This window comes from Pleurodeles waltl, chromosome 1_1, assembly GCF_031143425.1.
Source record: "Pleurodeles waltl isolate 20211129_DDA chromosome 1_1, aPleWal1.hap1.20221129, whole genome shotgun sequence".
NCBI lineage: Eukaryota > Metazoa > Chordata > Amphibia > Caudata > Salamandridae > Pleurodeles > Pleurodeles waltl.
In genome coordinates, this window is record NC_090436.1 from 182,460,610 (window position 1) to 182,482,045 (window position 21,436).

Genomic DNA, 21,436 nt, shown 5'->3' on the forward strand with positions numbered 1-21,436 from the left:
TGAATTATCTGAAAATTACCTGTTTTCGTTAACTAATAATTAATTTAACATGAATGTTATGATATTTTGTATGGTACATGAAAATCTGTAATGCTAAACTTGACTATCCAAGTAACATTTGCTGTTTTTTTCTTTTAATTTTATTAGGTTTTTACCCTATGTAGGGATGGTTACTATTATAATGAATGACTATCCAAAATTTAAGGTATGTGTCCAGCTTTTTACAATGTTTTTGGAAATATCAAGATGTTTACAGCAACAGATAAGTCAACATTTGTAGTACTTTCCTAGAAGTTGAGAATAGAGATAGATGTTTTGGGGGTGAATGTTTATTAATGTTTAATTCATATGGTGTACGTGATCCAGAAACCCCCTCAACTAGTGACTATTGCTTTCTCTTAGCAAATTTCCTAATTAGTAATCCATTATCCCTGTGTTCAGGTCGAGTATTTTTCTGTTGGATTGTATTCTTCTGCAGAAATAGTTCTCAGTACGACCTTTGTAATAATATGGTTGTTTTTATCAGCTCTTTAGGTTAAATGGTTGATTAGATGGTGATGCACACAAACATAGCCTATCCAAATGAATACATTTAGCATGTTTGAGGAAGTCTCCAACACGATTAGTGGAAGGGAATTTAGAAGGGTAATGTAGATCATACATTGCATCCATTCCTAGTGCAGAAATTCGGAAGCATTAGGAGGGAAAAAGCCCTTTAAGTTGCTGCCCTCTTAGTAGTTTGGCAGATCTTACAGAGATGCCGGGTTCCCAGGAATCAACAAAGAATGATACAGAACAGTTAAGCGATGTGAAAATAGCTAATTGTATTAACTTGGCGACACAACCAAATTAAGTAAGATTAAAATATACTCCAGTCTTTTATGTTAGGGAACTTGGTTTTCCAATTCGTGCTTGCAGGCCAATTAAAGTCTTTCAAGGAGAAACATGAATGAATGGTAACCTGACTGTTTTATTATGTCATATGTCATTTGCACAGTATTTCTTTTAAAACCGCAGTGGATTTGTTTAAGACTCTTACTAACCCTTTGCCACATCACCTGTCTTCATAAATGTAATTTCTCTACCAGAATTTGAAGAAAGGCACGGTGTATCTAATGTGCTGGAAATAAAGAGCAGCTGTACTTAAATAGAAAAAAACGGATAAACTGGAGCATTTTCCTTACTTTAAGGCACAAAGTAACTGCAATAAGAACAGGATGATATTTTAATTTATAGTTTTGCATATATCTATATTTTAACCTACTGGCGATAACCAGTAGGTAGTTACAATTAAGAACTAGTTTTCATAGGAAGAGCGTTTTTTGTTTTGCCAATAACTTTGGCGCAGCTTGACAAATCTTCATGAATTTTTCAAAATGTATACTTTGGTCAGTTCAACTGCATTCTTGAAGGGTTTGGGATGATCCGTCAAGCGGGGCCAAGAAAAAGGAGAGGTCTCAAAACGCTTTTTCCCCATGCATGTTCCCACTGGGATTTTTAACACAACTACAGCCTGACCCGGACGTAATTACACCAAATTTGGGAGAAAGCTAGCTCGTGGCCCAGAAAGACCGCTTTTTGTGATTTTTTGTGTAAATCCGGTTAGTGGTTTTAGACATATTAAAGGGCAAACAATATAGATATCTAGGGACGCAGATCCTCCACGCATCCAACTGTCCCCATGTTATTATCTAATTGGCTGCCAACACTTCAACAAGGAAGTGTTGGAAACCATCTTTGGACTGTGCTTCAGCTGAGTTCCAGAAAAGAGTGGGGAAAAAACAGAAAAAAGGGTAGGGTCACCCTGAGCCCCTAGCTTTGTTCTATGGGTCTCTGAGGGACCCCACCAGGGTTAAAAGGCATTTTTTTGTTTTTTAAATGTCGGGAAAATCCGATCCTTGGATTGGGCCATGTCCCGGGGGCATTGGAGGCTTTAAAAAGGAAAATGTGCACGGGCCTCCCCTCCTAGAGCTTGTTTTAGCCCCAGGGATGTCCGCCTCCCCGGAGTGATCAGAGACAAATATACAGGAGGCTGTGCAGCCCCTCATGCCCTGGGGACCACCACCTCCCTGAGGCAAAACAATAATTTGATATGGAGGAGGCCCATATGACCCTCCCCCAGAGCCCGAGGGACCGCCAGCTCCCCATAGCTAAAGATTAAATTAACACAGGGGGATCGTGTGCACCCCTATTTCCCCCCCCCCCAATCAGACTTGGGACCGCCACCTCCACAGGGCAATTTATTTCATATTTAAGGAAGCCCATGGTCGGAGTGGAAAATGATAAAGAAGGGGGTCCGTGGCAGACCCCTGGCCTCGGGGATCATCACCTCCCTGGGGAAAATTTCAAATATTGGGGTGTGACGCAGCCCCCCCTTGTGGAGCCAGTAATGGTCCTGGGGACGGCCGCTCCCCAGGGCCGGCTCCTTCTCTATCCTGGGGTGGTCCATCCCCGGGACATAGCTGTTTGCTCTGATGTGGTGGGAGCTTCGACAGCTCCCACCAAGTCAGAACAAACACTCAGCTCCCAGCAAGTGAGAACTGTTAAACAGCTCCCACTTGCTGGGAGTGGAGGTTTCATTTGTTTCCCTGCATTTAGAGATGTGGGCAGGAAAACAGAGGAAACTATTTCTCTCACAGACAGGGAGCTGCATATTTAGCTGCTCCCTATCTGTGACATCTGTGCCGGGTCCCTCAGGAGGCGGGGACCCGGCTAGGACTGCAGGGCCTTGCGGCTCCCCCCACTGTCCCCAACAGGGCACCCACAAGAGATGGGTGGTCCCTGGGGGATGGGGCCGAAATCGGCCAGGGGCAGGACACCATGTCGCCCACTTCCCCCACACTGGACATTTACCCAACGAAGTAGCATGTATTACCTAACCAGTAGAAAGGTAGAAAGTGCTCCAGTTGGATAGACATTTTGTGTAAACTGTGGACTCTAGGTGGATAAACTAACAGGTGAGCTTCCGGTCTGGCCATGATGCTTATTTTACAGAAATTAAACCTCAACACAAAGCACTTAAAAATATAAACATAGCAGGTGTCCCAGTTGAAGCTCCGCTTCTGGAAAGGAAAAATGACTTAACTCCTGGGCTTGGCAAAAAAGTGTGTTAACTTGGCGATTCCATATTGAAAATCAATCTGTAATCCTTTGTATAGGTAAATGCATCTTTCATCTATTGGAGCGCAATCAGACACTCTCACACCTACTTTCACACTTACATAGACCCTTTCACACCCAGACAGCCACTCTCACACCCAGAGACAACCTCTCACACTCAAAAAGACAGGCCCTGTGGGCAACTCCTGCTGCGCATGGCCAAAGTGCGTGGGATTGGGATGGTTAGGAATGGATAGGGGGGTTGGCCGCAGCACCGGTGGTTGGATTAATGCATAGTAATGAAAATTACTTTACTTAAAAAAAAAAATCATAGACATTCACTGAAAAAAAAAAAGGTTACAGGGACGTTATCGTTAGGTTCTAAATTTACTCACACAAAGCCAGACAAATTCAGCAGTTATAGTTAGAATTATTTCAAGTGACTATACCTCGTGGCCTAAGGTAACTGTAACTCATGCCCTCGTCATGAACTGTTAATTACCCTAGATATTACAGCAATCATGATAACTGTACAATGAACACCCCCCCCCCCCCATGATGTATTAACTATCTTAGGTCAAATCGTCTACAGAGATGGACTTAAAACTCCATAGAAGGCCTCTTTTCATATCACTGGTGAAGGAGCTTCACTGTGTGCTGGTTATACATAGTCCTGTATTTTTTCATAGCCTTGTAACATTACCTAGCCAGAGATAGCACCTCCAATTCAATATTGTTTCTCAGGATTTCAGTTTAAACCTATGAACATATGGAAAACCTCAGTAAAAGAAAAATGGCCTGAGTCACTGTAAACAAGAAAATACTGACATACATTCCCTACCCTATTATAAAGTAATAGCTTGCCGCTACCCCCTCGCTGCATGTCCAGTACATCCTGCATGTCCGGCTCAGCCTCTTTTGTGTGTCTTGGTTGATGGACTGTGCCGACAATCGTTGTGGATGCACTACAAGAGCAGACATCTCATCAGAGTTGTTGATTATTGCTCTCAAATTCTGTGGAAAATGCCCACCGCCTCTGAAAATCACAGTACTCTTCTGGGAGTTCACCCGACTTGAGGAGCTGGAAGAGGATGCCAGATCCCATTCTCACTTGGTGGTGGTGTATCCTTCAGCGTGCTAAACAAAAGCTCATAAGAATGTCACTGAAGAAGACTCCAGGGACTCCCTTCCTCTTGCTCTCCGGGGTTTGTTTTCCTCCTCCCCAGTCATCCTCCTTCGTGTCCAAACTGGAAGGGGGCCTGCCTCCACCATGTCCTGGTCTGATGCTGACCATGTCGTAGATAGAGTGCTTGCCGCTGGCCCCTCACTGCATGTCCAGCGCATACTGCATGCCCGGCTTAGCCTCTTTTGTGTATCTGGGTTGATGAACCGTGCCAACAAGTGTTGTGGATGCAACACTAGAGCAGAGATCTCATCAAAGTTATTAATTATTGCACTCACAACCAGTGGAAAATGCACACTGCCTGTGAAAATCACAGCACACTTTCCTTGCACAGGACTGTCCAATGATTTCACCTGACTTGAGGAGTTGAAGGAGGCTGCTAGATCCCGTTCTCATATGGTGTACCTGTCAGCATGCTAAGCAAAAGCTTACAAGAATGTCACTGAAAAAGGCTTCATGAAACATGACTGATTAAATAGTAAATTTATTCTTAAGTGAACTACAACGTGAACTTCCCTCCCCTGTTCCCCATCAACTATCACCTCACAGCTCACCCCAGCATTTCATGATGCTTGTTAATATGACATCATGGTCACAGTAACTATGGAGGCTGTGGTTGGCATTATAACTTATCCCCTTTCTTTATACAGCTAAGTAATGACACACCCCTTATTGCATTAAACAGCTTGCCATGAAACACTAAATGCCATTGACCATGAAATTATAAAATTAGGTACCTACACAAATAAGATATTGAACAGAAATACAACTGTTACTACCTTAATACGTTTGCTACTACTACATAACCAGACATTGACATTATAATACACAACCAGACCATAAAGTACCTACATACCTAAGATAGTGAGCACAACTATGATGTTTACTACTAATACATAAGTATTTACATTGACATACTAACACATGTCCTAACACAACTTAAATATTTACATTAAAAAAAAACACCACTCCTTTTCCTTACATAAAACGTAAAGGTTCTTTTCCACATGGTGAAGGAATGGTTTCAATTCATTATATAATCTTGCAATGTGGCAAGAACCTGACATGTTCTTTGTCCCCTACTCCTCACACTGACCTCTTCACCACTTACTTTACACAGACTCTGCCTTACCCCAGACAACTTTATTTTCTCCCATTAATTCGTACTTCCCCCTTACTTTTGGTATTTCCTTATCTGTCAGTGTGAACCCCGTGCAATGTTGCTTTCCTTCTTTCCAGTCTTAATGTTATTCCAGTGTTATCATTCTGGTTGCAGTACAACGCCGCCCTCCTTTTGTTCCATTTTTGCTTGTAATGCAACACCACATGCCACTTATGGAGCTTGCGTACCTCGATGGGTTCCAAAAACTTGTTGACACCATCAGATCTTCCCCCCCCCCCACACTTGATTTCCACAAAATTACATTTCTCAATCCTACTACCCTCCACTTTGATATTTCTTTCTCTCCTCGCTCCACACTCCCTCATCTATCGAGGTGACAACTTCGTTCTGGCTTCTCTCTCATTCTCACAAACAGTATTTCGCCCGCTTGTCCCATTTTCAGTAGTAATGTACGCCCACACCTCTACTGCTTCACTCACCCCTTTTTCGCCCCTCAGCGCCATCTGAATCATGCCTTTAATTATGCTGTTGGCCTGGTCCACCATTCCATTTCCTTTTAGGTTATATAATGATGTGTATATATTTCTAATACCATGTCCTTTCAATAAGTCTTTCATTACATTTGATGTGAGGTGCATTCCACTGTCCATCACCAAGATCCCGGACTCTGAACACCCTTTCCAAAATTCTAAGAACACTCTCCGTTCTATTCCTCACGAATTCCATCATCACCCACCTTGAAAACACACCCATCATAACCACAGCAAAACATTCCCCCTTCTTCAAATAATCCATGGGACCAATTATAACCAAACACACCTTCATCCAAGGGCTTTCCCCTTCACCAAGAAGGCCTGTATCTTCATTTGTTATCTTCAACCTCTTCCCTCTCTCCCTACACAACTTGCACCTTTCCACCCACTCATTTACCTCCCTGTCCACCCCTGGCCACCAAAAGTTTTCCTTTTAAGCGTCTGGCCGAAGTGGGTTTCATGCGCAAACATCATCAACTTTCTTCTCACTCCTTCAGGAGGTGTATATCTCTTCCCTCTCATTATTATAGCATCAGTGACCCCTTTGGTCAACTTCTCATGCAATTTCACATAACCCCACAATGCTGGTTTAATATCTCCTTCACACCTCCAACCTTCACATATACACTTTCCCTTTCCTGGAAAACACCATTGTTTCGTACAGCTGCCTCCTACTCCGCACTTGTAGTGGATTCGCAGTTGCCTTCCAAGGCATCCTCCACCCCCTCTAACACATTTACCATCTCAGTGTCTCTTTGGTCTTCATTGTCCACACTCAGCTGCAACCTCAACAAGGAATCTGTCTGTACGTTTCTCCATCCTGCCACATACTCCACATTATATCACTATTCCTGAAGCCGGAACACCAGCTGGGCCAATCTAGCAGACACTTTATCATTCCCTTCCCCTCCCCTGGTTGCAGCACAATTAACAATGGTTTGTGGTCCGTACGTAAAGTGAAATAGACTCCCCACACACATGTGCGGAAGTGTTCGATGTCCCATGCAGCTGCTAGCACCTCCCTCTCGCACAGTAATTGCGTTCAGTTCGGTTTAAGGACCTTGAAGCAAATGCCACTGTTTTTCCACCCCATCTTTGCGCTGTGATAACACAGCCCCAGCACCATGAGCACTGGCAGCAACTATTACTATGGTCCTGCATGTGGGATCAAATGGAGTTAGTATCTTTGCTTTTGTCTTCTCCTCTTTAACCCCATTCAAAAGCTTTTTTCCCTGCCTTTCACTCCATACAAATTTCTTTCCTTTCCTTAAAAGCTCCCTTAACGCCTCTGTCTTCTCTGCAAAGTTACCTGCACATTTTTAATAATATTCTATCAGCCCCACGAAGGACTTTGGCTGATCTTTCCCTTGTGGTGCTGGACTCTTCTAACCAAATCCGCTTTAGGACTAACCGCTTGCCCTGAGATAGTGTCCCAGATACTCTATTTCCTCCAACAAAAACTTGTGAAGGGTTAGCCCCGCCTCTCTCAAGATGTCCAACACCCTTACTAGGGCACCATTATGTTCTTACTTCGAGGCTCCAAAAACTATTATGTCATCTTGGAAGAATCATACACTTGAAACCCCTTAAAAATAACTTACTCATCATCCATTGGAACACACTGAAGGATGGTGATAACCCAAATGGGAAATTGGTAACTGGAATACTCCCTCCGTTGTGATGAAGGCTGTTAAGGTTTTAGACTTTGCATGCAATTTAATCTGGTGGTACGCATATTTTAAATTTAACCCTGTAAAGTACTTGGTACCACACAAAAGTAAAACCATCTCTGCTATGCTTGCTAAGGGAAAACTATCCATCGTTATGCAATGGTTCGGTGACCTCAGGTCCACACAAAACTTCAAACACCCATCTGATTTCTTTCATAATCACTACCAGTGACAACCATTACGATGCCTCCATCATTTTGAGGGTTCCCTCCTTCTACATCTCACTGAAAATGTCCTTCACCTTATTCCTCACTACTGTTGGCACTTCACGCACACCGTCCCTAACTCTGGGCTGGTCTCTAGACTGCAAAGACCTTGCATGCCACTCTTTATCAAATACTCTTTGTGGGACAGTAGTATTCATTGACCCCAGGTAACCATTAGCTCGATTTTCTTGTTCACTATAAACTTAGCTTTAGGTCTGTTTATTCTTGCCCCTTCCATACTTTCAATACATTACACCCTTTTGAGTACATATTCTGGCTTATCTATGCATGCCACCTCGCCATTTGACGCGTAATTTCATACTCATGCAAGTTACCCCTTTTCCCACACTTTCGACAATCCTTGTCGCGAGCATAGCAACCTTTGTAATCAGTGGCATGCATCATTCTGCCACATCTGTAACTGCCCTTAAATCCTGTCCTAACGTTTGACTTCTCCTTCACTTTTTCCGTCACCCTTTCCTTGCCTTTTGCATTTTTGATTGACTTCACATGTCCTTCTTTCTTGCTCACTATATTGACTCCTTCTGAATGGCCCGTCTGTCTTTTTTTCATTTTTTGTCTCTCTTTCATACATGAGTCTGCCTCTTCCATAATTGTGGCTATTCCAGTTGCCATCTGTAAAGTTAGGTTTCTAACCGTGCATAGCCTCTCCTGAATCCTTTTGTTTCTACATTGTACTATCAGTTGGTCTTTAATCATTTGATCAGTTATGTTACCAAAATTGCATTTCAATGCAAGGTCCCCCAACCTTGTTGCAAACTGATCAATTGACTCATGTACTCGTTGTTGTTGCATAGAAAATGTGGCCCTCTGCATGACTATTTTCACTTGCTTCCAAAAGTAAATCTCTAGGCTTTTCTTAAGCTTCTATGTATAGGTCTTCTATTTCTTTGTTATCCGCTCCAACTGCCACTGGTAAACATTTGAAAACATGCTGACCCTCCTTTCCCAAAGCATTTTTTAATGATGCCCTCTTTTTGGACGCACGGAAATGTAAGCCATCTATGGCCTCCAAATAGTTCTCAAAGATATCAATCCACTCTTCCCACTCAATTCGTGGGGACCCTGCTTGATCCAAGAAAATTGGAGGCGCGGCTACACTTGTGCGGAGTGAACATCCATGTTGGTTAAGGTGTATAATATAGGTTTATTGTCTGATTCATTTGTCAAAACAAACAAAAGGAAATAAAATAAATGCCTTGTTTCTTATAATGTATACACTCTTTCTGAGTTATTTTAGCATTTCCTCAAAACCTCACAGGCTTCAGTTATAGCCAAATAGTTGGGTAATGAATGGAAGACTCAAAGCACAATGAACTTTTTGGTAAGTTGTCCCACGAAAAGCAGTCTGCTATTCCTTCCCATCAATAAAAGTTCTTTGTTTGGATTGGGTATTCCAATCCAAAACGTCCACTGTTCCCTGCCACCAGTCTGAATCAGATGGAGTCCTTTATTTTAATGCAAGATCCACTGCTCCTGGGTTAACCGCTCACATGCCGCGCTCCTTGCCATGCGAGCAGTGATTTGAGAAAAAGCCATGGGAGTGGAGCACTGAAAGTGGTCTGCTGCTTTGCGGGACCGGCAGTGAGCACTTTACAGTGGCAAGTGTTGATTGAGTTATTGACAGGGCCACTGGGTGTACATGCGCAGGATGGGTTGATGCACATTTTTTTCCTTGGCTTCAGCGGGCAGCAAACATGTGCATAGACTAGACTACACGCGCAGATGCTGAGCTTGTCCCATTCCATGCCCCAAAACACGAGCTAGTCGCGTTGAATGCCTTAAACTAAAGTCCTCTGTTCTGTTACTTTTCCCTATTGTGCTGGCTCCCCCTCATCGAGTAATAACCACTCACGAGAATCTGGTAAACCCAGGTACACCCTACTCTGTACTCACGGTATCCCCTCACAAATGGGTTCACAGGTTCACTTCGATATAGCTCTTCTGGAGGGCAGGTGCTCATCGCCAAATTGAAGAAGGCTCCATTGACCAGGACTCATTAATTAGTAAATAAATGTATTCTTATGTCAAATACAGTATGAACCTCCCTCGCCTGCTCAACTGTCACCTCAGCTTACCCCAACCTTCCATGATGCATGTACTGTGACATCATGGTTACAGTAACTACATAGTCTGTGGTTGACATAGGCCCACATTATAACGGTTGCCTACCTAAGGCCTGGGAATTTTAAACATGGTAACCAATACAGACAAAATGATCTGAAAGATGTTTAATACACACTGACATTGTTTTGCACTGTCTGGAGCTTGTCAGTGTGTCACAGTTGCTAAACCTTGGCAGAAATATATGTGGAGTGCAGTTTAAATCTACACAACCACAAAAAGAATGAGGTGAGAAGTGTTGATGATAATTGCAGTATTTATTGAGGTCCTTGCAGAATTATTCAGGCTTCCCCCCCACCTTGGCCGCAGTGTGTTATCCTGGCCAGGTCTTAGCTCCCCATTCCAGATACGATCAAATTGAGAGGGTCTAAACAAAACCTATTAAGTGCAAAAAAAAAAAAAAGAGTGGACAGGCACCTCACACCTGACGTGATATCTTAAGTTCTCTGCGGCATAGTTAGGACACAGAAGTCTCAGCTCTCAAGCACTCCACTCCCTGAACCCATTGCCCACGGTCACATCCTAGGCAGATCGGACCCTCTAAAGGCAGTTAATGTCGTTTGGGACAGTTATTTACTCGTTTTATACAGTTCTCACTCTCGACTTTCCACCCCTGAATCTCAGCCCAATTTGTCCTTCGGAAGATGGTAAACGTGAAGGATAGAAAATGGCCCTTCTGAGGCCAGAACATCCTTGGGCCCCTTAAATTGGAAATTGCAATAGTGAACTGTCCTATCAGGGTGACTTACAGTTCCCTAACCTGCGGGCACACAGGTCTCCTTTATAATTTTCACTTTGGAATGCAGGCAATATGCCTAGTTTGAAGTGCATGTCCTGGCTGAGTGACCCAGCAAAAACTGGTCTGTGTTTGCAAGATCCAAAAGTGACTTTAAAGTAAGCTGTTTTCTTTGCTTGGCTTTTTGTAAGGGTATTAATTTTTTTTTGTTGCTAACATTGAAAGGTAAATTCTGCTCTGCTACGTTTATAGAACTACCTTATAAACTACTTTAAATCCTTGGTTTGGTGGGGGTGTTTAGGCACCTGTGCACCCACCGTCTGCGCACGGTCTGGTCCTGAGACATTGTTTTTTTTACTTTCCTAGGCATCCATGTAGTTTGCTTTGTCTGTGAGACCCCCAACAGCCCCTTTGACATCTCAAAGTGGTTCTTACGGACACTGCTTGTAAAGGGGGAATGCTGCAGTTTAGTCTGAACTATGGTCCCTAAAAGCCTCAGATCTGATGTATTAAAACCAGTCGTGGCTTGCAGGGTTTACAAGGGGTGGGGAGGCGCAGGGGGGTGGCGGAATATTAATATTAAAAAATACATTTTAAAAAAACATACCTGCGGCTAATCCTGACGCTGCTCAGAGCAGTGTTAGGATTGGCTGGGAGCATTCAGCCAGGGTGCCCCCAGGCAGACTTGGGAGCCTGTCCCTTCTCTCTCCATCCGGCAACACTGTGCCAGGCTGGAGAGATCACAGTACGCATGTGTGTTTAGCCAGTCTGAGATGGGCGGCCAAACACACATGCGCACTGAGGAGAGAGCGCACAGTGCCCTCCCCTCCTCCCAGTCATCCCCAATGCTCTGCCCCTTTAACAACCAAAGGATAATAAACTTAGTAATAAACTTATAAAAGGATGTGCAGCGGTTGCTGCTGGCATAGGAGCCGCCACAGATTAACATATTCCTACTTGTCTTGGTTTGGCCACACATTTATCCACGTCAGTTAATTGTTTTAAAACTATGATCTCTTAACATTGTTTCCCTCCGTGATGTCATCATGAGACCGCTGCCTCCTTCAATTTACCGATTAGTGTTTTTTTTCAGGTTCTCTTTGCTTCATCTTTGGGTACAAATATGAGTGTGTCAGCCCCACACACTCCCCCTCCTGCTGTTTCAGGCCAGAATGATATGAATTTGAGAATTTGAGCTGGGGACAGGGGACAATGTACAGAGAACCACAGGACATCTTTTCGTCTGTGCGACATCTATTGGCTCTATTTTTTATAAAACCATTGACAGTCACTAAATGTCGCCTAGGCAAAACCTATTGGCTTTGCCACTGTTTGTTTTGTATGTTGCAGAGATGCAGAGTTTACAAATATACTTTAACAACTTTTCATATAATTATTACATTTATATTGTAAACATTGTGGCAACATTTTAAATCATGTTTGATCTGTTGGCAATGTTTTTATTTTGTCATGGGCAAAATGTCTAGCAGGAATCCTTTTTTGCATGTCAGTAATGCAGTGTATACTGGATAGCCAGGTAGTAGTGGAAACAGCGTAACACCCTTATTCACTGCTTGCAGGTGGTCCAATGTCTGGTATAAAACAAAAAAACAACGGTATCTGCACACACTGTTACTTCCTACAGACAAATTTCTTATGTTATAAAAAAATATCGTTTAATTTTCCCATGACACTTTATTAGAAATGTTGTAATTTAAATGTTTGTGCTGTAGATGTTCCACCTACCTCCCTCTGAGGATTGGGTGGGATGAGTAGAACAGAATCCGTTGAAGTAAAATGATGTAAATTAATGCTTCTCAGGGCAGGTAGCACTGGGGCTGTCTTCAATCTAGAGCAAACGCAACATAAGCACAAAAAAGTGGAAAAATCCTGGATCTGGCTTTATTTAGCCCTCCAGTGGCAGTAATTATGCAAACAAAAGGAAAGGGCCTGTGTAGAAATTCCCTCTCTGGAGCAATGGAAACAGCTGCTCATCCCCTAACACTTCTCATCTACCAAACCTTCAGTGGTCAGGAAGAACAAGGAATCAGGAGCTCCTTTGTAACACGGCCCTCATTGAATTTCCCAGTAGAGCCCTGTCTGCATTGTTCCTCTCTTCACTGTGTGGTTCTGGATAGGAATGTAGGCAGTACACTACCACTGTCTAGGGAGGCTGTCGCCACCCCCATCCCCTCTATGGCTTTTGCCTCAGGCGACTGTTTTTTAAGTTCCCAATTGTTAGTGATATGAGAGAAACTGGCCTACTTAGCTCCCCAAAGATGTTTGAAAATGCAGATAAATACATTTTTTGCATACAAATTAGAGCCATAACAAAAGCTGGAAATTGAGGCATCGGGTCGTTTTAGTTGCTATTGCATGTTTATCAAACATTCTAGAAATCAAGAGTTGTTTAAATGTGCATTTTCTCTTAAAAAATATTTCTAAGCAGGCAACGTGTTAAAACTTAAAACATGGACATATTTGTGAACCATTGCTAAAGAGCAGCTTGTTTAGACTGATATCCAGGTTCCAGCTAACCCTCGCGCGTCTCAGCAATGTAGTGAAAGTTCACATTTATCACCACACAAAGCATAGTCGTGGTTAATGTTTAGTGACATGCAAGCCACAGAACAACTTGAAACAAAACTATCAAGAAAAGTGATTTTCGGCATCAGCCACCTCTGAAATTAGGTGTGTAGTAGCTGTGTAGCAGTGGAAAGACAAACACATACAGACTGTACATACTAGAATAGCATATATTACTGTACTAAAGTGAAAATGAGGAAACCTATTGTAAGATCAGAGCTTAAACTCATTTGTCAACTTAGTAACAATTGTAGTTCTTCGATGTTCACTGTAATAATTGATTTTCAGCATTCATTAGGCAACTTACGTTGTTGGAGATGTAGCATTCTATATTGTTATAAACTTTGGTATACCCTTTTCTGAAATATTGAAACCTAATATATCTTGTTTTCTTTGCAGTATGCTGTATTGGCAATAATGGGTGCTTTTGTATTACTGAAACGGGAATCTTAACAGAAGATAAAATGCCTACGTCTACTGTGAATGGAACATTATAGAAACTAATATATTTGCCATGGTTCGCTTTCGCTACAAAAAATAAAACCTGTATGAACATGTTCTCTACCACTAAATATTGTTTTGGATTTAAAAACGGACCATGTGTTCTTGTGTATTTTCCAATTTTATTGTGAATTTCAACGTAAAGAAATGTAGTATGAGGTTTGTACTTGTTCTGGATTGTTTTTCAGTGCTTAAATATGCTCCACTCACCTTGTGACATGCATGAAATATGCACGTTCACCCAAGACAACTAATAAAGTGCGACATGGTGAGACCAGGATCCATTAAGAAAATGTAATTGGCTTGTAACCCTTCCTAAAAGCCACTGACCTGTAGTAGATTTGACCTTTAAAGTGAGGTCATTCTACTATTTAGGACGAAAAAGATCTTCTGCCTAGTCTAGATTTCTTCACTGAAGGAGATGAAAAGTGTAATCGTGTGTTTAAACCAGTGCCTTTGCTGACTTGTGGACCTTAAATTGATTGATTGATAAAACATTATTTCTTCATGGTATACAACACTCGATGCATTAAGCGTAAGGTTTTGAATATCTGTTTTACTGGCAAACAATAAAAGGCCTTTTAGGCCTGTGATGCACTGGCTAGTCGTTTTAACCACACAGTTTTGAAATTCTCTGTAGCTGTAAAAGTAAAGAGTCAAAGAGGCCTAGATACAAGTTGCAGTAGTATAACCTGGACGTTCTACAATTTTCCATCACATGCTTGCAAAGTTCCTAAGAGGGGAAAGCCAGTATCTTTGTAACACCATACAATGGCAGAAATAGGCTGATGTACATGAATTAAGCTGTGGTTCAAAAGATGAATGCAAATCCAAAACCTTGCCAACTGATGTAACTGGGGTTCTCCAGTATTGAATCCCTGGTCTGCGGTAATTAATGCCTCTGTCAAATCCAGTAGGAGCAGCGCAGCAGAATCTCCCTGATCCACTTAGTTTATCAAAGCCCACAGCTCAGGCCATTTCCGTGCCTGTACCTGACCAAACTCTAAACTGCCAGGGGTGTAAACAATCTATCTCTTCTAAATCAGAGGTGTGGAATTTTTTTAATAATCTACTTGGACAAGGGACAAATGCTACTGAGATCTACATTTCCTAAAAAAGTCCACTTGTCTCACCTACTCTCTACATCAATTATAAGGGCTGACAAAGAAACATGTAGTATATTTTTGTTTGGTTTTATTAAAACCAATAACAATTCAGTGCTTTGTAATCATGCCAAAGAAAAACATGAAAATATATTATCCCTGTTATCCAAAGCTATAACAGGCATACAACAATAAATGACCTTACATTGCATGGCAGGCTGCTCTAAGACTCATATCGACAATACTTCAATAGTTATGATAGATTTGGCCTACGTCCACACATACTTTGTGCTTCCTGTTGTAAGCCACAGATCAATAGCTCTGATGGAGTCATATTCATCAAAGTTGGGTCCTTCTAATTTAAGAAGCATTAGGTCTTGGAGAACATCTTGATTTAACCGTGTTCTTAGTGGGTTCCCAATGATATTCATTGCAAAAAAACATGTTCGGCTTCTGCTGCAGACATACTGAATGTAAACATCATCTCCACAAGCTTTAATATTTTAGTCAACGTGAAGGTTTTGTTGCTAGCCGGGTGTACTACGCAGGCAATACAGTAATGCTCTTGGTCTGTAAGCTTTTCATAAGGGTTTTAAGTCCACAAAACTCTTCTACGATTGTCAATCTCTCATCTGTGGTGAAAAGAACTTCAGAATGTCGAACAAGTGCCTCAATATCAGAGTCCATATTTATAGAGTTCCTCTCTACATTCTGCCCATAGTGTATAAGGAAATGCCTGAAATCCTTGAAGTGGCATACCATTTAAAATTTGCAAACCTCTCGTCAGTGTACTTAACCACACTGTCAGTGAGCTCACTGTCACTTTGGATTGTTGCTGCTGATGGGAAACATCCTGATAACTTTATTTTCCATCCATCAATAGAAATGTTTCCAAACTTATTTTCTTTGGGATGGTACAGTTTTTTTAAACTGCTGCATATATTTACCAAACTCGCACTTTAGGCCTACTGGGGTCAATGCACACCTTTCTTCAACAGGTGGAACATGCAATAAAAGCAGTTCAATAGACTGAAAGAATTCTGAAGGCTGAGACACTGGCTTCAGAACATCTTTCAGGCTGTAAAGATTTTTTATAAATGTAAAATTAGTTTCTTTAGAGAAGTACTTTTTTGCCTTAGCTGCAGAATCATCACTCCCAGCTGCAATCTGTACCAGGTGTAGAACTACTGTCTGCAGGTTTTGTTTCAGGGCTGCCAAAGCCCTAGTTTTGCTGGATACCCATCTAACCTGTTTATCAGTGAAATGTGCAAAGTTTTCATCAATTTATCTTGAAGTTTCCGTGGCATTTCTTCGCCTCCTAGCACTATACTAGTAAAATTTGAAAATCCATTTCACAGTTTTTTCAGACTGACAAATAGAGGGATTGGATTTGACAGCGTCTAGAATCCCAAGCTAAAGTTTGTGAGCTACACAGTGAAACTGTAGAAGAAAAGGAATGTCTTTCTTTACAAGTGCTGCAACCTCTCCCTTCGATCCCATCGTAACTACAGCACCATTGAAACTGACAGTTATTAGTGATGGGCCTAGATGTTCTGTAGATCTCATACCTACTAAATCCAAAGATAACCTTTGGATTCCTTTAACAAATGATCCAGAACACCTTGAGCATGTGCATTTTTGAGTAGAACAAGATATACAAATAGAGTGTTGGGTTTTCTGTCATTTACTACACTCACCAGTACAGTTTCCTGTTCAATGATGACACTATCTGTGCTTCCGCCAGAAATAACGCAGATAAAGTGAGAATTTGAAACTAGTGTTTTTTTATGTCCGGTCGAAGTATAACTGCCTCATATCTTATGAACCGCTTTTCGCGGTTTGTATAATTTTCCCCTATAACCACACCTGCTTTCTTCATAGATCCTCATATGATTTCCATGTCTGACAGTGGCTTACCCTGTTCTGCAATTAGGGAACCAGTGTTAAACAAGATGGTCAGTTTCTTTCTTTCTCTCTCCTTCACTTTTTGCAGTGCTTGCATGTTGAGTGGCTGCTCTGTAGGGGCACTGGAATTTAGGGTACTCGTTGTAAGAGTCAGAGACTGCAAGGCCGTTTCTTTCATTTCCTGGGGGTGCCATAAAAGACGTCATATGTGCTTTACCAGTTTCATGAGTTCTGACTGGTTAAATGCACAACTGGTCACATCCACTTAAGAATGTTTTTTTTTTTCCTGAACCTGAATAGCTGACTGCTACAGTAGGATATTTGTGGCAAATAGTGCAGTAAATTGTTTTATCCTTCTCCCTCCTGGCTTACCTTCAAGGCTAGCCATGGCCAGGATTCCACCCAATTAGACTGATAAACTTGTTTTCTTTTTCAGCATCATACATTTTGTTCTTGGTAATGTTAGGATTATGTGTAGTGGTGGAGTTCTCAACCTCAGTCTGTTCTCTTTGTTTTTCTTCTCCTGGTTTTTCTTTAGCCGTGTCTTTACTTTTTTTTTTTTTTTATCCAAAGTTGAACAGACTTTGCTGAAACATATTTGCCTATTAACAGGACAAAGTGATCAAGTCTGAGACTATACTTGATTCAGTTTTAAACTCACTGACGAGCAACAAGATTTTCACATAGACGGCTGCACTAAATCTTAATACAGTTTTCCTCCTACAGTTTTCCAATCTCTGAGAACAAGGGTTGAGGCTGCCTGCAGCTGCATTTCACCTCTATGCTGCTAGCAATTCTGTTCATGCCAAGGCAGGTTGTGAACGCACTAAGTGTAGTGCCACACTGGCTGCACTCTAGACCTGAAAACCAAGAAAAAATGTACACTAAGAACAACGATTTGAGATTTGGAAAAGTACAAGCTTACATAAAGGCAACTCAAATCTATCATCCATGTCACAATGAAAAACAAAAATAGAAAGTATGTGTGAGTGCCTAAGAAAGATGGATAAAATAACAAAAGGAAATAAACAGAAGGAAAGCGAAAAAGGAAATAAGTCATAAAGAAAGGATTAGGAAAGAAAAAGGATGAAGAATGAAACGAGAACAGTTTTACCCCACCCACATGTGAAGGGCAAAGCAAATGGTTGTTGGTTGTAGACTGTTTACAAAGTCAATAGGTCTGGCTTTATATTTTTACCTATTGGCTTTGCCAGTGCTTTTTGCCAACGTGGCGTAGCGTCAGCAAAAAGCTTTTGGCCGATGTCATGTAGCATCATAAAAATAAGAACAAAAAACAAACCGGCATGAGTCGATTTCCTAGGCTTATACATGTATTAGGAGGCTAATCTGCAAATGCAAAGGGTGCTTAGGAGCCACCGTTGGCTTTAATTGATGGAATCAAATGAAGCTTTTGTGACAACAAAGATTTATTCTTCATTGGTAATGCAAGGAAGGTACCAGCTGAGGTGTGAAGTGCAGGCTTTTAAGGGACAGTTATATAAAACAAATTGCATTACGCATAGTCAGGTCATTACTAATGTCTATATTTAGAAAGCATCATTTTATCCTAAACCTTTTTGCACATTTCATAGCATTCTATTTCATACACCTTTTCACAGAGCTTTCGGTCACAGGCTTGGACATAATAGCACTAAAAATACACATGTCATTACATAGTTGACAAGTTTTCAGATTGCTCATGTATGACATCTGAATGTTTTTTGCATGCTTATGCATGACATTTAGTTAGGCAATGTGCCTTGCTTTGAGTGTCACTTGATTGCGGGTATGGCCAAGCACTTCTGTCTATTTAATTAGATACAAATTAGCAAATTTTTTGCAAACAGCAGGGGTGGAAACAATCCTTGTAGTGTCGCGTAGGCTCTCATTATCCTAATGAGACTACTGGATTTTTGGGTGGCAGGATCTTTCACAGTGTGGGGGACTAAGTCTAACCCACGGCGAAGGACCCTTGTCACCCCAAATCCGGGTTGAGCTCCGGCTAACTAGCAGTGCCTCATCTCTTCCAAAAGGAAGAGACAATTGGGCAGCCGAGCGCATGACATCTTAGTGCTTCCCAGGGAAGTCGTGGTCACTCAGATCCCAACCAGTTCTCTCATACACAGTGTGGTCTCATATATAAATGACAAAGGCAGTTTGAGTTTTAAAGATTGGTTTAATAAAACTACTGCATTTTAGATAACAAGGCGTGAGCCGCAATAACCAGAACCATACAACACAGTAGTATTGAAATAGTAACGAGGAGAGTGAAACATAAGAATAACGCTATCATAGTGCTACCATAGTACGCTCTCTCTTCTAAGTTCTATTTTGAGCACAGCATGTTAAGCTCTAAGCCTGCCTTTCAGGTTCCCCCGGGAGGACATCAACCCTCATACCTGAGCAAAGGCCTATGATCGGGATCAACATCTGCAACAGGGCAGTCAGCGTCTAGTTGTGGTTCCCTGGTCGGAATCTCCCTCTTACGTGTACTAGGACTAGGACTAACACGCCGGTGTTCTAAGAAATGTCCCTACGTAAGAATGTGTACTTTCTACGAACCCTAAAGACTAAACTTCTACCATGTCTATCGGCAATGTACCAGACTGTATCCTTGACTAAAGCACAGAGCGTGCAAGAATGTATTGTTTGAGAACTCCGGTGCTGAAGGAAGCTAAACAGTGTGATAAAATAAAACAAGACCGTGAAACTGGTTATTGAAAAATAACAGTGCAAGGCTAAATAAAATGCATCTAGAGCAAAGTGCACAGAGGCCTAATGCTTTAAGCAAATGTGCAAAAGCTACATTAAAAATGGCTACAGTACACCCTCCCCTTGTCGGTAGAAAGTGTTTTAAGTTGAAGCTAAAAAATGCCCTAAGTTTAAAAAAATTAACTAAAACCCTATATAATTTCAACAAGTCAAGAGGACACCAAAGCACAATAATCCTAAATTTAAAAATAAGCATGCGGCTAAGAGCCAAATTCACGTAACGGTGTCAATTTAGACTAAATCCAATTCAAACAGTGGTCATTGAAAGCAGGAGGTTCTCCACTTCGGCAGATGACAAGACCGGAAAATCCACGCCAAAGACTATCAAGGAGCAGGTGTGTTCCAAAGCCCCAGAATCAACCAAGGCGGCATCCCGTGCAGAGCCTGTGAACGAGTTAATATCAACTTCCTCCAGGAAGGGTATCTCGTAATCAGCCTCACGAAGCAAATGCAGCCGCAGCGCGCATGTCTGGGAATGAGCCCTCATCGGGAACATCAACAGATCAGCATCAACCACTGGGGGACGTTGCTGTGAGAGACAGATTTCTAGTGCATGTTCAAAAGAGCACCAACGGCACCGAAACACGGGCTGCACACAATCCAAGACCGGTCTGAATGACAGAGACCAGCCACACTCCAAATGTCCCAGGAGTGTTGCTCCAAAGTGCTGCATCATGCGTTCACGACACAGCTGTGCTGATGGGAGCGCCCACATTCGCCCTTGTTGTGGCGGGACAGCCATTGCGGAAAAACAACAGCAACAGCAAAATGCTGGCTAATATAGCCAAAGTGATCGGAAATCCCCCAGAAATGCTTCAGAAAATTGAATGAATAGCCGAAGGTATTAAACCGAATATGGAAGAGAAGGTGTGAACGAAACCAACACCTACGGCTTTGAAAAAATGCGCCAATGCAGCTGTGCTGGACGCATTAAATATACGTCCCCCGAGTTCACCAAAGTGGCTCGGAAAGTTGGTATTTAACAGGGACTGTATTTCTGCTGATGACCTTGCCACCTGAAGTGCGTAGGTCTCGCGTGCAGATGTAAGGGCCACATGCTTCTGAAACAATAAAGCCTTTAGTCTACTTAACTTGTCGAAATTCACCTTGGAAGTAGCAATGTGAGGCCAGATATCTGCTACCTCCCTTAATTTAGTGGGGGGAAACAACACATTCCCGCAGCAAGTAACGACCTTGGTGACTGAAACAACGTAAACTATTCCGGCCCGCATGCCACAACAGTCTTCATTATTGAGGAGGACGTAGCTGCTGTTTGAAAGCACCTGGAATAATAATCCAGGGGACCGGAACTCCCTTCAGATAGCAAGCCAAGTTCGCAACCGAGGCATTACATGCCCCATGCAAGGACAGCTGCTTACAGATCATCGAATGGCTGACTGAAGTCTCGCAATCACTACTGCTAAGCAAAACCTCTCTCATGCCATTGATACATTTGTACAAGAAGGGAAGTTCCCACACCTCATGTATATAACTATCTCCCAGCTTTTCATATCTGCCTACCGGAACATATTTTAAAAGGCAATCTTTCCAATTTTTCAATGTTAAGCATGACATAAGTCGCCTCCTTAGCCATCAGTTGTTGTTGTCGTGTCAAATTAAAGGAAAAAAATATCTCCCTGGCACTGAGGTGCTGCCACGGAACGCAACCCGCCTTCAATGTCTGAAGTGTCCATCCCAACTGCATAATGGACCTTGTTTGACTTTGTCCATGATATAAAGACATATCAGATCGTATAATGTCTATAGCAGAAGAAACAATGTTGTCAATGGTATATATTCGGTCGGACAAGGTG

The 21,436-nt window shown here is 42.1% G+C and overlaps 1 protein-coding gene across 4 annotated transcripts in view; it reads left to right on the forward strand.

Annotated features, from left to right (window-relative positions):
• SEC11C (SEC11 homolog C, signal peptidase complex subunit) overlaps positions 1–13,937 on the forward strand; it is a 103,865-nt gene extending 89,928 nt beyond the window's left edge. For all 4 annotated transcript variants that reach the window (XM_069220314.1, XM_069220305.1, XM_069220334.1 and 1 more), the window contains 2 exons: positions 148–205; positions 13,741–13,937. In XM_069220314.1, the coding sequence (XP_069076415.1) occupies positions 148–205; positions 13,741–13,794 (112 nt within the window). In that variant the 3' untranslated portion in view covers positions 13,795–13,937. The remainder of the gene's footprint in view (positions 1–147; positions 206–13,740) is intronic.
• The last annotated feature ends 7,499 nt before the right edge of the window (positions 13,938–21,436 follow it).